Source organism: Moschus berezovskii, chromosome 22 (genome assembly GCF_049115385.1).
Source record: "Moschus berezovskii isolate FMDL1 chromosome 22, NW_MosBer_1.0, whole genome shotgun sequence".
NCBI classification, from domain to species: Eukaryota; Metazoa; Chordata; class Mammalia; order Artiodactyla; family Moschidae; genus Moschus; species Moschus berezovskii.
The window spans coordinates 19,972,249-19,986,759 of record NC_142481.1 but is presented as its reverse complement, the minus strand read 5'-3'; the positions used below and the strand labels follow the sequence as shown (position 1 = coordinate 19,986,759).

The following is a 14,511-nucleotide window of genomic DNA, read 5'->3' as shown; positions in this document are numbered from 1 at the left end:
CAGGGGCGAGCACAGCATCCCCGAGTCCACGGGCGGTGGCGGTGCCCGCAGGGGGCTGCCAGGGCGTGTGGGGCCAGGTGGGGCTCCAGCAGTAACTGCGGGAGCGGGGCAGAGCGTCAGGGGCAGCCCTGTCCATGAGACGGGAGAACGTGGGGTCCAGCAGGAGTTTCTTGTTCGGATGGAAGACACCTGAGGAGTCTTTACTGCTGATGGGAAAGCCTTGGATACACAGAATGGTTGCCCACAGTGACCGAACTTCCAGTCTAGCATATCTGGGAGTGGACAAAGTCTTCCCGGATGGAGGTGACCCCCACCCACTAAGCCCAGCTGCCTGAGGAGTCAAGAAGGCGACAGTCACCCAGTTGGAGGGGGACAAACGGGTCTGTCCTGGAGAGTTCCCTGGCTGGTGGGAGCAGGGCTGGGAGCCTGGGAGCCCTGGGGGGGCTGGCCCGAGGCTCACGCCTGCTTTTGCCTTTTCTCCCCACCGCTCTGCTCCTCTCCCTTTCCTCTCTCTGACCTGAAGTCAAATCATCTTCTAGCTTAGTTTTGCTTTTCACATTAACATCTAGACAGCACTGTCCAAGGGAAATATAATGGGATTTACAGTTTTCCAGCGGTCATATTTTTTAAAAAGTAAAACAAACAAAACCCAAACAAGGACTTCCCTGGTGGTCCAGTGGTTGAGAAGCAGCCTCCCGATGCAGGGGACACAGATTTGATCCCTGGTCTGGGAAGATTCCACATGCCTCAGCGCAATTAAACCCTTGCTCTGCAACAGGGAGAGACCACCACAAGAGAAGTTTGCACACCGCAACCAAAACCCAGCACAGCCAAAAATAAAAATAAATAAAAATTAAAAAAAAAACAGGTGAGGTCAATTTTAGTAACATTTTATTTAACCCAATATATACAAAATGTTATCCTGACATAAAACCAATAGAAAATTTAGATAATTTTACATTTTTTTTCACAGTAAGACTTCAAAATCCTGTGTATACTTTATAGTTGTATAATAGAATATCTGAATTCAGGTACTGGATTTTCACCAGAAATACTTGGCCTGTATCTAGATTTCATAAAATGTACATTTGAAAAGGCAGGTTCACATACCCACGGGCTCCAGCACACAACATCAGTTTTCCTGTGATGGTCTGAGACCCTGCTGGCCTGGAAGTCCGTGACTCGGAGCACCCAGCATGCTCTGTGATGAGCTCTGCCTTTGTCACCGCTACTGTTCTCAACAAACAGTGCACACAGATAAGCACCCACAGCACATCTGCTGAATAAATACATTTACATCAAAATTTTAAAAACCCAGAATCCGCCCTCTCCTTAGATGATGCCCTGGTCTACAAAGACATAGCTGTTGGAAAAGAGTCCTGTTCTTCTCAGTGGTCACGGGGCAAAGACTGTGATCCCATCGCCCCAGTGCATGGAACTGGGAAACAGGACAGCGCCCCCTGTCGGGACCTGCTGTCACACCAGACTCACAGCCACACCCACACTTGCACCCCGCCCCCTCTCCACTCGGTCCTGACTTCCCCAGGGCTGCTTTAAAATAGTGCCAAAGGTGGCAGGGCTCACTCGGGTCCCTGGGTCATGTTTTCCGTTTGTCATGGGTTACTTTCAACCTGATCAGGACCTTTCTAGTGCCCCATAAAGACTTGCCAGGGCCAAGAGAGAATGGGACCAGTTCCTGCTGAATCAGGCCTCACTGGCCACCCCAAGTTCCAACCCCAGCCTGTCTGCCCCTCTCCAGCTCCTGAGACCCTGCCTATCCTGCAAGGCTGGGGTGTTACAGCTCAAGCCTGGGCTCTCTGCGTCTCAGCTGCATTGTCTTTCTCTACCTTGCCTGCTTTGCACCCAGACTCTGAGTTCACCTGCCCATTTGCTACGGCACCCAGTGGGAGGCTGGCAGAGCCCGAGTGCCTGTAACATGTGATAAAACAGAAATATAAAAATATTCACTTAGGGAATAAAATGTTCTCCCTGAAGGCAGGAAGAAGGCAGGGATACAAACGTGGTCCTCTAGGTGACAGGACAACAGCGTTGTCCCACAGACAATCCACCTCAGCATTGATCTGGAGGCTCTTGGCGCTGCTGCTGCCTGTCAGCCTATCTACAGATTATTGGATGGTTGGCACAAATCCCGTTGAAATAACAGCAAAGTTATGCACTAGGTCAACTCCTAGGAGATGATAGATAGTTTTATATCCTGGTGAGTCTTTCTATCACCTATAAAATGAAAACAAATTAGAACTCTTTTACACTGTTGAACAAGTTTAATAAAGTGTAAAAGAACCTCACTACAACTGACTCAAACTCATTCTTTTTTTGTGGTTGAGTAATGTTCCATTGTCTATATGTGCCGCATCTTTATCCATTCATCTGTCGATGGACATCTCGGTTGCTTCCATGTCCTGGCTAAACAGTGCTGCTATGAACGCTGGGGTACATGAGACAATAGAGCCTGTTCTACAGAGTGAAGTCAGAAAAACAAATATTGTATATTAATGCATATACATGGAATCTAGAAAAATAGCATTGACGAGCTTATTTGCAGGGAAGGAATGGAGACGCGGACATAGAGAACGGATTTGTGGACACAGTCGGGGAAGGAGAGGGTGGGATAAACTGAGAAAGTAGCTCTGATATATATACACTCCATGGGTAAAACAGAGAGCCAGTGGGAAGCTGCTGCATAACAGCAGGGGCTCAGCCTTGTGCTCTGTGACGATCTGGAGGGGTGGGCTGGGAGGGGGCAGAAGGCTCAAGGGAGAGGGGATATACACATACCCATATATATGTGTATGTATATATATATATATATATATATATATAATTCTGGCTGTTTCTTGTTGTACAGCAGAAACCAACAAAACACTGTAAAGCGATTATCCTCCAATTAAAAAAATTTGAAGTGTAAAAGAACAATGATTTTCTATTTCAACTTCCCACTGAGCAACCAAAGAGCACAGGTCCAATTTATACAGGGGCCAACTGCGGGGGCGGGGGTATCTGTCTCCCCACGTGAAACCACACAGGCCTTAGCTGTGAGGGGTTCAGTAAAAGGATGTGACAGGACTCTACCTTCATACACTGTTTAGGATCTTCTGCAGCCTTTGGTCAGCATGCCCGGGACCAGCAGCCCCAGACGGCTGGCATTACCACCAGGACGTCCTGGGAATGGTCCGAGAGGCTGGGGTGATCTACCTGAAGGAGGTGGCACAGGGCAGGGTAGGAGCACAGCCCCGCATCCTTCTCAGAGGTGACAGTGGGGCAGGGACCCCCCCAACCCCCATCATGCTCAAAGTCAAGGCTCTTAGACGAGGAGGGAGGTGAGGTGGCCCCAGGAAAATGACCTTCCCAGGAGGATAGAGAAGGGCTGGTGGGGAGAGGGCAGCACAGAGTTTGTACAACTTCACGGGGCATGCAGACCAGCCCCTGTTTTCTGCCAAATAATAAAATACCACCCAGCGTGAATGCACGGGTCTCATCACTGCTGCTTCCATCCAAGGCTCAGCCAATTAAACTGACTCATCGAGGGCAGGCTGAGCGCTGGGCCTGACAGCCCTTCCCCTGGAGACCAGCCAGCTTTGCCAGGTCACCTGTGAGCCTGAGCAGTGGGTCTCAGCAGAGCAGTGGAGTCCAGCTCAGTGGCAATACAGTCAGAGGGTGTGTACTGGCTAAATACAGCTCAGCAGCACATTTTTAAAACAGAAAAATGTAAAAACCTGGGTTAAATTTCTAAGACCATTTATTTCTTCTCAACCCTGAGGAGAAGAGACCTGCGGGGGTGGGTGGGATCTGCCCTCCCTCCACCCCTCCCTGTCCCGGGTAAGGTGGAGCCCTCCCCCCGGGGCCCTAGCCAGGGGGCTCCCACAGGCCCTGGAAGGTGGTAGGCGGTGGCTTCATGTCACAGCATCCAGCACATCTTGCTGAGAGATAACATCCAGGCAGCAGTCCTCAGAAGCTCTGGTGGTCTGCCAGGGGCCTGTCCTCTCCAGCGTGGCCTGGAGAAGTGTTCGGATCCTCTGGTTTTCCTTGGATGTGGACTCCCACACAACCTCCAGCTCGCCTTCCACTTCTCTGAGAGAAATAAGCAATACAAAGAAAATGTTTAAAATAACACAATTTAATAAATACTTACGGAGCCCGTAAGAATCGTAAAGTCACAAGAACCTAAATGGAAGAATGATTAATGTCAGAGAACAGAGCCCATTGTGTGTGGGTTCTGAAGCAGAGACCCCCAGTGTTGAAAGAAACCGGAAGCGTTCTGCAAACCAAACAAAATACAAAGGCACAGGCTGGAAACGACGTCTTAGCTCTCTTGTTTTGCCTTCTCCGTTATTTTGGCACCAGTGCACACACCCTCTGCTCTCTGTGGCATTAATGTCCAACAAAACAGGCAACAACTACAATGGCTGACCTACAGCACAGTGTCCTGGCTGTGGGCGCCCACACAGCACGGGCCTTGCTGTTCTGCCTGTCCCCACTGTGACCCGGCCAACACTCAGGTGCCTTCCATACCTCCATCCACAGAGCCACTGATGGGCCCAGACAGAGAGTGAGGCCGGGGGCAAGGAGGGGACCATGGGGAGTAGGGATCAGAGCCCAGGACATAGTGAAGACCCGCCCAGACTACGTGCCAGGAGGGCGAGTGTCCAGAGGGATCCAAGGCTGCTGAAAAAAAGAAAAATCCTGAGCCAGGGCTCTGCGACGGGACCTGCGTGGGGAGCTGAGGAAACAGGGCAGACAGGGCACACATGTCCTCAGAGGGTCCACCGAGAGGGCAGACCAGACAGCAGCCACTACCTCATGGGAGCCCCATGGGGAGGGAAAGCAAGCCTCGGCCTTGGAGGAGGAGCAGGCCTTGGGCAGGACAGCATGGCTGGGGAGGCGGCTCCTTCACAGACACTGCCAGTTGGTTATGCAAAATGCTAGAAACTGGGTTACCGGGTGGACTTAGCACTGTTGTCTAGAGAGGAGGACATCCACTTCCAGTGCAGGGGGCACGGGTTCAATTCCTGGTTGGGGAACTAAGATCTCACATGCACAAATAGCAAACAAAAAAATAAAAAGAGGAGGACACGAAGATTCAGGGAGGCCAGTGACACACCCACTCATTCAATGTCATTTTCCTTGTGAACTGTTGCTTCCTTCCAAAGCCCATGATGCTGAGTGCCGGGTACTATTTAATTAAACTATGTATAAAATCCCCAGGCTTCTGTTTTTGGACAAAACACCCAAATATTTGCAACATCATGATAATTTACAGCTAAACTCAAAGTAAGAAGGAAATTTCTAAGGGCAGAAAAAAAGTATGAAGATTAAACTGAAGCAGCGGCAGGCAAACAAAATGCTGGTATTGCTTTGAGGACAAAAGCCCATGTTCTATGGAAACCCAGACTTCCAAAGAAAGGAGACTAGTCTTGGGCCCATGCAAACTGGGTGCAACAGAAAATCCCAGGGCTGACTCTTCTTCCTAGTGACACTCACCTGTGTATCCCAGAATTACGCAGGTAAGTGGAGATAGGTGAAGAACCCTCAAAGGAAGGATGGTTGGGTGGAAAAAATCTGCCAGTCTTCAAAAAAAGCTGCTCTGAGAGGCTCCTTGGGGGCTGTAGTCACTGATTTGTTCTCAAATGAACATGGGGTTTGAATCTACATTATTCCTCACTGTAAAGCATCCCCAGGCCCTGACTGGAGTGAACCAAAAGTAAAAAGGCATTTTTGAGGCCATTAGGGAAAAAACTCAACAGAAGAGTTAAAAGTACATTAGACACAACCAGAGGCAGAATTAATGAAGTAGAATATTGAGCAAAGGAAATCACCCAGAATGCAGCTCAGAAAAATACACGTTAAGAAGTTAAACATTAATTATAAATGTAATAATGGCATTGAGAATTTTTTTTTTTTTGGCTGAGCCGCATGGCTTGCAGGATCTTAGTTCTGCAACTAGGGACTGAAGCCACAGTGAATGCAGGAAGTCCTAACCATTAGAACGCCTGGGAATTCCCTGTGAATATTTAAAAAATCTTTTTGGTTTAAAAAAAAAAAAGCACTACAGTAGGTTTTTTTAAGTTAATAATAAAATTAAAGTGACTAAAGGTTTGAAAGTACTCTCTGGCACCAAGAGAAGCAAATGCAAACCTTTTCTGGAGAAAAACGTCCTCAATCCAGATCCCCAGGACTCCACAGAGTAAATTCAACCATTCATGGGTTCATAGTAAAAAAAATTACAGTACATAGAATGAAATAAGCCACATAGGGCAAGAGTCAACAAGACCCCCAAATTCCAGATAAAGAAGCTGGCACAGAATATAAAATAACTATGAATAAAATGTTAAAAGAAATAAAAGACGTACTAAAGATAAGCAAAGATCAATAATTTATTTTTAAAATCACTAGGGAGATTTTCAAAGGAACCAAATAGGACTTCCGCAATTGAAATATACAGTTGTTGAAATAAATAATCTCAATGTCTGGGTTAAACACACACTGAACAAAAGTGAAGAAAAACTAGTAAATAGAAATATTGAGGAGAATTGTGCAGACCCAAAAAAAAAAAACCCCACGAGACAGAAAACGTAAAAGACAAGACACAAGGAAGATTGAGTAAGGAGGTAAAACATCCATTTAGTCTGAGTTCCAGAAGGAAATCTGGGAACAATAAGGGGAAAAGACTTATTTCAAGAGATAACGACTGAAAAATTTCAAGAAGTAATGAAAGGCACAAAATCACAGATACAGAGAATAACTTATACCAAGTGGTTGAGTAAAACAAACTCACAGTCAAACACAATGGAGGGGACTTCACTGGTGGTCCATTCGCTAAGACTCTGTTCCTAATGCAGGGGACCCAGGTGTGATCCCTGCTCAGGGAACTAGACCCTGCATGCCACAACGAAGATCGAAGATCCTTCATGCCACAACGAGGACTCGGTGCAGCCATATAAATCAATAAATATTCTAAAAACTCAACACAATGGGGCTGCAGACTGAGAGCCAAGGGGAAATCTTAAAAGAGGCAAGAGACATGATGGATCATCTAGTTTTAAAAATGACAAAAAAGACTTCTCAGCAGTAACAATGAAACAGAAGAGACAGTGAAATGTGGTGAGAGAAAAGACTGTTGAGGTAGAATCCAGCTTCCAGCAAACATCAGCTCATAAGGATGAGGCCAAAATGCAGACACTGTCAGATAAACAAAAACGAAGAAAGCTTACTGTCACTAAAGAAACTTCTAAAGTATGTACTTTAGGAAGGAGAAAAATACTCTGAGAAACAGGGTCTCAGATGAAAAAAATAAATAATAAGCAAAGAAACTGATAAACTGTGGGTGAATCAAAATAAACAACTCTATTAAAACTAGTAATATGTGGTTTCTATGATGATGTAAAATAGATCTTTTCTTTTCACCTTCTGTACTTACATGTAATGACAATAAACAAAAATAGCATATACACTGAGTGGGGAAATAATTAGATTAGAGCGTTAGATCTTGCATTTGGTGGCAGAAATGTAGAGGCGCTGATTAATTTTAGATTTTTTTTTTAAATGTTAAGTACCCATAGTGAAATTTCAAAGGAAACCACTAAAAGGATAAAAATAGAATGTCTAATTTTTGAACCATTGAAAAAAGTAGAATAAGGGAAAAAGTATAAAACAAAGTTTCATTTTATTAACGCAATTCTAAACGACTTGTCTGGCAAGAAACTTAGCATTATTCCAACTTTTAAAAAATAACCATGCATGGTGGTAAGAACTTCTGTGACTATAGAAAACCTGTTAGATAACAGTTTACTCTGCCTGGCATTAAAAAGCAGCTGGCTGACAGAAAATAAACAACTGTCTGCATTCTGCTTGGTATCTAATACACAGATTCTATCCAAACTTGAAGAAAATCGCCTCTAAATGTCATGCTTTCTCTCCATGCATCAGTTTATGTTCCAGTCTGTCAAAGATCACACAGCCATTCTGAAAAGGCCAACTTAAACGTGAACGCAAACTGCTTGAGGGGACTGCCATGTTCACCTTCACAAAACGGGCGCTATTTCCCAGGGCAGGCTTTCAACACACTGGCAATACCTCCTCTGTCACCCGAGGAGCCACAGAGAACATGATATGCCCATAATCTTCGGACTGTGATCTTACAAAAAGGGAAGAATCGGAAATTGTAAGGTCCTCAGAAATGAGAATGTAATAGCAGAAATAAAATATTTAATCGAAAAAATTTAAGGTGTCCCAAGAAGATGGAATAAAATAAAAATACTAAAGAGATGGAAAAGAGGGGGAGAGGGAAGGACAGTGGGAGGACTGGATTGATTTAAGAAGTCCAGCATTCAAATAGCAACAAGTTTTAAAGGAGGGGTAAAAGAAAATGAAGACCTGGGATCTAATGTCCAGCATGGAGACTACAGTTGACAGTTCTGTATCTCTGAAAGTTGCTGAGAGTAGATCGTAAATGTTCTCACCACCACCACAAAAAATGGTAATTATGTGAAGTGAAGGCTATGTTAACCATATTATGATAATCATTTTATAATATATATGTATATCAAACCATCACACTGTATACCTTAAACTTATACAAATCACTGCGGATGCTGATTGCAGCCATGAAATTAAAAGACGCTTACTCTTTGGAAGGAAAGTTACGACCAACCTAGACAGCATATTAAAAAGCAGAGACATTACTTTGCCAACCAAGGTCCGTCTAGTCAAGGCTATGGTTTTTCCAGTGGTCATGTATGGATGTGAGAGTTGGACTGTGAAGAAAGTTGATCACCGAAGAATTGATGCTTTTGAACTGTGGTGCTGGAGAAAACTCTTGAGAGTTCCTTGGACTGCAAGGAGATCCAACCAGTCCATTCTAAAGGGGATCAGTCCTGGGTGTTCATTGGAAGGACTGATGCTGAAGCTGAAACTCCAATACTTTGGCCATCTCATGTGAAGAGTTGACTCACTAGAAAAGACTTTGATGCTGGGAGGGATTGGGGGCAGGAGGAGAAGGGGACGACGGAGAATGAGATGGCTGGCTAGCATCACCGACTTGATGGACATGAGTTTGAGTGAACTCCGGGAGTTGGTGATGGACAGGGAGGCCTGGCGTGCTGATTCATGGGGTGGCAAAGAGTCGGACACGACTGAGCAACTGAACTGAACTGATACAAGGTTATATGTCAATTACTAGGGGAAATCTTTAAAAAAAAAAAAAAATGGAGGAGCAAATAAAAAACAAGGTCAGGATTTCCCTAGTGGTTCAGTGGTTAAGATTCCACCTGTCAATGAAGGAGACACACAGGGTTTGATCCCTGGTCTGGAAAGATTCTACCTGCTGCAAGGCAACTAGGCCTGTGTGCCACAACTACTGAGCCCTAAAGCCTGTGCTCCACAACAAGAGCGAGAAGCCCACGCACTGCAATCAAGACCCAGTGCAGCCAAAAATAAAAAAATACTTTAAAAAATCAAGACCAACATTAAAATCAGATGAAACTAAAATGTAAAAACAAAAACAAGCAATCAAATGAACAAAAACCAGGTCCAGAGCACATTACTGGAGAATCTTACCAAACATTCAAAAATCACAAACATCAGCCGGGGGCTGGGGCGGCCAGACCTTTTCTGCTGCAGCGCCTTGTCCAGGACATCCTGCTTGTCCAGGAGCATCCGATGGAGGTGCCTCATCTCCTGCTGGTACTGAGCTGTCTTGCTAGCAAAGTCTTCCTGCTGCTCCGTCAGATGATGATTCATGTCACCCACCTTCAGTGCCATCTGCTTCTTGTACCCCTGGGGAGGAGGATGGACTCAAGTGAGAGGATGCTGGCTTTGTGGATGTGCTCCTTTCCCACACCGAGGCCTATCAGAGCCCCTGAACTGAGTAACCCCTGGACAGGTCTCATCTGGGAGGGCAAGTTGGATCACAAAAGTCATCACAAAGTAATAAAAGAATTTCAAGTATATTAAAAAGAATTTCTGACTTGTACCATGCCTAGTTTTTAACATGCTACAAATAAAAATTAAAACAGAAAGACCTGGCAAGGACTGTCACACTCTATTGGTAAAAAGATGACTGAGATAAAAGCCTGATTCACTTATTTTCCTTCTTACATATTTATTGTTTAGTCTTTAAGGTTCATAGATTTTCCACTGAGCATCTCCAAAACCGCTGTCACATAGATTTTAACTTTGCAGTTCAACTACAAAGATTTAACTTTGTAGTGAGATTCACAAAAGATTCAGATCTCACTAGAAATTATGACATCCAAGAACCTACTATAATATGACTCAGGAAACTCAAACAGGGGCTCTGCGACAATCTAGAAGGGTGGGATGGGGAGGGAGCTGGGAGGGAGGGAACATATGTAAACCTGTGGCTGATTTATGTTGAAATCTGGCAGAAAACAGCAAAATTCTGTAAAGCAATTATCCTTCAATTAAAAAATAACTTAAAAAAAAAAAAGAACCTACTGTATAGCACAGGGAACTCTATTTAATACTCAGCTTCCCTGGTGGCTCAGTTGGTAAAGAGTCTGCCTGCAATGCTGGAGGCCTGGGTTCAATCCCTGGGTCAGGAAAATCCCCTGGAGAAGGAAATGGCAACCCACTCCAGTATTCTTGCTTGGAAAATTCCATGGAAGAAGGAGCCTAGCGGGCTACAGTCCATGGGGTCGCAAAGAGTCGGACACGACCGAGCAATTGACTAATGACAGATATGGGAAAAGAATCTAAAAAAGAGGGGGTATATGTGTATATATATAGCTGACTCACTTTGGTATATACCTGAAACTAACACAACACTGTAAATCAACTACACTCCAATAACAAAATTAAAAAAAAAAAAGAAATTATGACATTCAATTTATACATCTTCTCTGACCCAAGAGTCATTTGTTTACTACAGTTTTTACATATCCAGGTGAAAGAATATTTTCATTCTCATTTTATTTATTAATTTCTGGTGTTCATTTTTTTGGTCAACAGACATCTATCTTATTTCTACTTTGGAAGCCTCCTGAAACTTTATTTTTTGGTAGTCGATCTATAATCAATTTTTGTGACTGTTCTATATATCTATGTCTATATAGACATAGATATATATGGGCTTCCCAGGTGGTTCCAATAGTAAAGAACCTGCCTGCCAATGCAGGAGACATAAGAGACGTGGGTTTGATCCCTGGGTCAGGAGGATCCCTTGGAGGATGGCATGGCAACCCACTCCAGTATTCTTGCCTGTGGAATCCCATGGACAGAAGAGCCTGGCAGACTACACAGTTCATAGGGTCGCAGAGTCAGACACAACTGAAGTGACTTAGCACGCGTGCACATAGGTATGTACACATAGGTATGTACACATAAATATACCTTACAGCTTATGCTGTAAAATTCTATATGTTTACTCTTGAATAACACTGTGATCTGTCCTGGACTAAGAGAAGTGGATTAAAGCTCCACTAAGCTTTCATTTCCCCTTGTATTTCCTGTAGTTTATAAGTTTTGGTGTTATTTAGTACAGAAACATTCATAAATACTATATATATATTTTTTTTTAATTTTTTTGATGGGGACCATTTTTAAAGTCTTTTATTGAATTTGTTACAATATAGCTTCTGTTGGGTTTTTTAGCCCTAAAGCACATACGATCTTAGCTTTCCAACCAGGGATTGAACCCGAAGCCCTTTCATTGGAAGGGGAAGTCTTTTCTACTGGACAGCAGGGAAGTCCCAATAATTACTTTATTAATTATAGTCTTTAGCATTATTAAGAACCCCCCCCCTTTTTTTCCTTTGTTTGGTTTCATTTAGTGCTTTGGCCCAAATTTTCTCTTAGCAGATGTAAAGATCACAGCTTGGCTTTCCTCTTGTTTGCATAAATCTGTATTATCTTCACTCATCCTTTTATTTTTAATCTTTCTGAAGTACTGTTCCTTATGGTCTCTTGGTTCTAGCATGTAAATAGTGTTTTTCTTACTTTCTTTTAATAGGTAAATTAAGCTCATTTATATTTTCTTATATGGCAGCTTTATTTGGTCTTAATTTTATGTTTTTTTGTTTTATCTACACACACTTTTTAAGACTTTAACGTAGTCTATTTTCTCCGCTCTTTTTTGCTGTTGCATTTTGCTATTTAGGTATGAACCTCTTTTGATTCTTATAGTTACTTTTATTTTTATGTCTTTATATTACATGTCCTTAGTCCTCTCACTTATTGAAAGTAACATAATGTTGGCTCCGAACAATTTTTTCTTCACTCTTCTCCTATTTAAATATGTAAATTCTTCCTACTTGATTTTTATCTCTATTTTTGTAAAGACATTATTTTCTACTTTTATTTATTTTTTCATTATTCTCCTCATTCTATTTATTTTTTAAACTTTTTATTTTGTATTGGGGTATAGCTTATTAACAATGTTGTGATAATTTCAGGTGAATAGCAGAAGGGCCTCAGCCATACATATACATGTATCCATTCTCCCCCAAATTTCACTCCCATCCAGGCTGTCACATAACATTGAGCAGAGTTCCCTGTGTTACACAGTAGGTCCTTTTTGGTTATCCAGTTTAAATACAGCAGTGTGTACAGGCAACCGTAAGTTTGTTCTCTGAGTCTGTGAGTCTCTGGTAAGTAAGTACATTCGTGTCGTTTCTTTTTAGATTCCACATTTAAGGGATGTCACAGGATAGCTATCCTTCTCTGTCTGACTTGCTTCACTCTATGACAATCTCTAGGTCCACTCATGCTATTTATTTGTTTCTGGCTGTGCTGGGTCTTCACTGCTGAGTGTGGGCTTTCTCCAGTTGTGGCAAGCGGGTGCTACTCTCTAGCTACAGTGCTCAGGCCTCATTGTGGTGGCTTCTCTTGTTGTGGCACGAGGGCTCCAGAGTGTGGGCTCAGTACTTGCAGCCTGGCTTAGTCGCCCTGTAGCACGTGGAATCTTCTGGGTCCAGGGATGAAACTTGCGTCCCCTGCATTGGCAGGCAGATTCCTAACCACTGGACCACCAGGGAAGTCCTTATTTTTCATCTTTAAACCATAACCTTTGACCTCTTAGTTATTACAGATAGAGCAATCAGCAAGTGCATTCTATTTTCTATCTTTCTTCCCCATCCACCTATCACTTTTTCCTTGCTTGTATTATTTCTACATTGTCAGGTCGTATTATCGCTATATTTTATTGCATCAGCCTTACTCCTGCTTTCTAAAAGTCTTGTTCACAGTTAAATACATTCTTTGCTCATGCGCAGTACTTTTCTGAAATCTGCCCGATTATTTCTTGGCTGAACTCAAGTTGATTGATCCTTAGGAAAGGTTTATGAAAAAAAAAAATGTTCCCAGAATTCTTACATGGTCAAAACTATCTGTGAGCAGCCTGGTTGAGTGTAACATCCTTGAGTATGCATAGATAGAATTCCACTGCTCTCTGGCATACGATGTTGCTGTTGAGAAGTGTGAAGTCACCATAACTTTTTTTTTTTTTGTCTTGATCTTTTGCCTGGATGTCCAAGGTATTTTTTCTCCTTCTTCTTTTTTTTTTTTTGGTCATGTCAAGCAGCTCTGGATCTTACTTTCCCAAGCAGGGATTGAACCTGAGCCCCCTGAAGTGGAAATGCAGAGTCCTAACCACTGGGCCACCAGGGAATTTCCCAAGTTAATTTTTCTTTATCTTGAAGTCACAGGTCTTGGTGTCAATTTTCTAGGTCCACCCTGGGTCAGTTTTCCTTTCAAGACATAGATTCAACTCTTCATTTATGTCAGAAAAGTTTACATAAATTTCAACAATGTCTTTTTCAATCCATCTCCCTGAGTTATGGAAATAAAAAAATAAACAAATGGAACCTACTTTAACTCAAAAGCTTTTGCACAGCAAAGGAAACAATAAAATGAAAAGACAACCCACAAATTGGGAGAAAATATTCACAAATGATGTGAACACCAAGGGATTAGTCTCCAAAATCTACAAACAGCTCATGATGCTTAACAGCATGAAAACAGACAACCCAACCAACAAATGGCCAGAAGACCTAAATAGACATTTCTCCAAAGAAGGCACACAGATGGCCAAGAAGCACATGAAAAGATGTTCAACACTGCTAATCATTAGAGAAATGCAAGTCAAAACTAAAATGAAATATCACCACCTCACACCAACCAGAATGGCTATCATCAAAAAATCCACAAACAACAAATGCTGGAGAGGGTGTGGAGAGAATGGAACCCTTCTGCACTGTTGGTGGGAATGTAAATTGGTATAGCCACTATGGAGAACAATATGGAGGTTTCTTAAAAAACTAAAAATAGAGCTACCATGTGACCCTGCAATCCCACTCCTGGGCCCATATCTGGAGAAAAGGATACATGCACCCCAGTGTTCACTGCAGCACTGTTTACAACAGCCAAGATACGGAAGCAACCTAAATGTCCATCGACAGAGGAGTGGATAAAGAAGAAGCGGTACATATATACAGTGGAATATTACTCAGAATGAAACAGTGTCACTTGCAGCAACAT

General features: G+C 43.1%; 1 protein-coding gene across 5 annotated transcripts in view; it reads right to left on the bottom strand.

Moving 5' to 3' along the window:
* Window positions 1-997: 997 nt before the first annotated feature.
* Window positions 998-14,511, bottom strand: part of CEP89 (centrosomal protein 89) — a 73,618-nt gene continuing 60,104 nt past the window's right edge. For 4 of the 5 annotated variants that reach the window (XM_055412331.2, XM_055412332.2, XM_088830980.1 and 1 more), the window contains 2 exons: window positions 9,623-9,792; window positions 998-4,089 (listed from right to left, as the gene is read on the bottom strand). In XM_055412331.2, the coding sequence (XP_055268306.2) occupies window positions 3,912-4,089; window positions 9,623-9,792 (348 nt within the window). In that variant the 3' untranslated portion in view covers window positions 998-3,911. Of the gene's footprint in view, window positions 4,090-9,573; window positions 9,793-14,511 lie in introns of all 5 variants that reach the window. The other variant, XM_088830979.1, reaches the window with a different exon arrangement.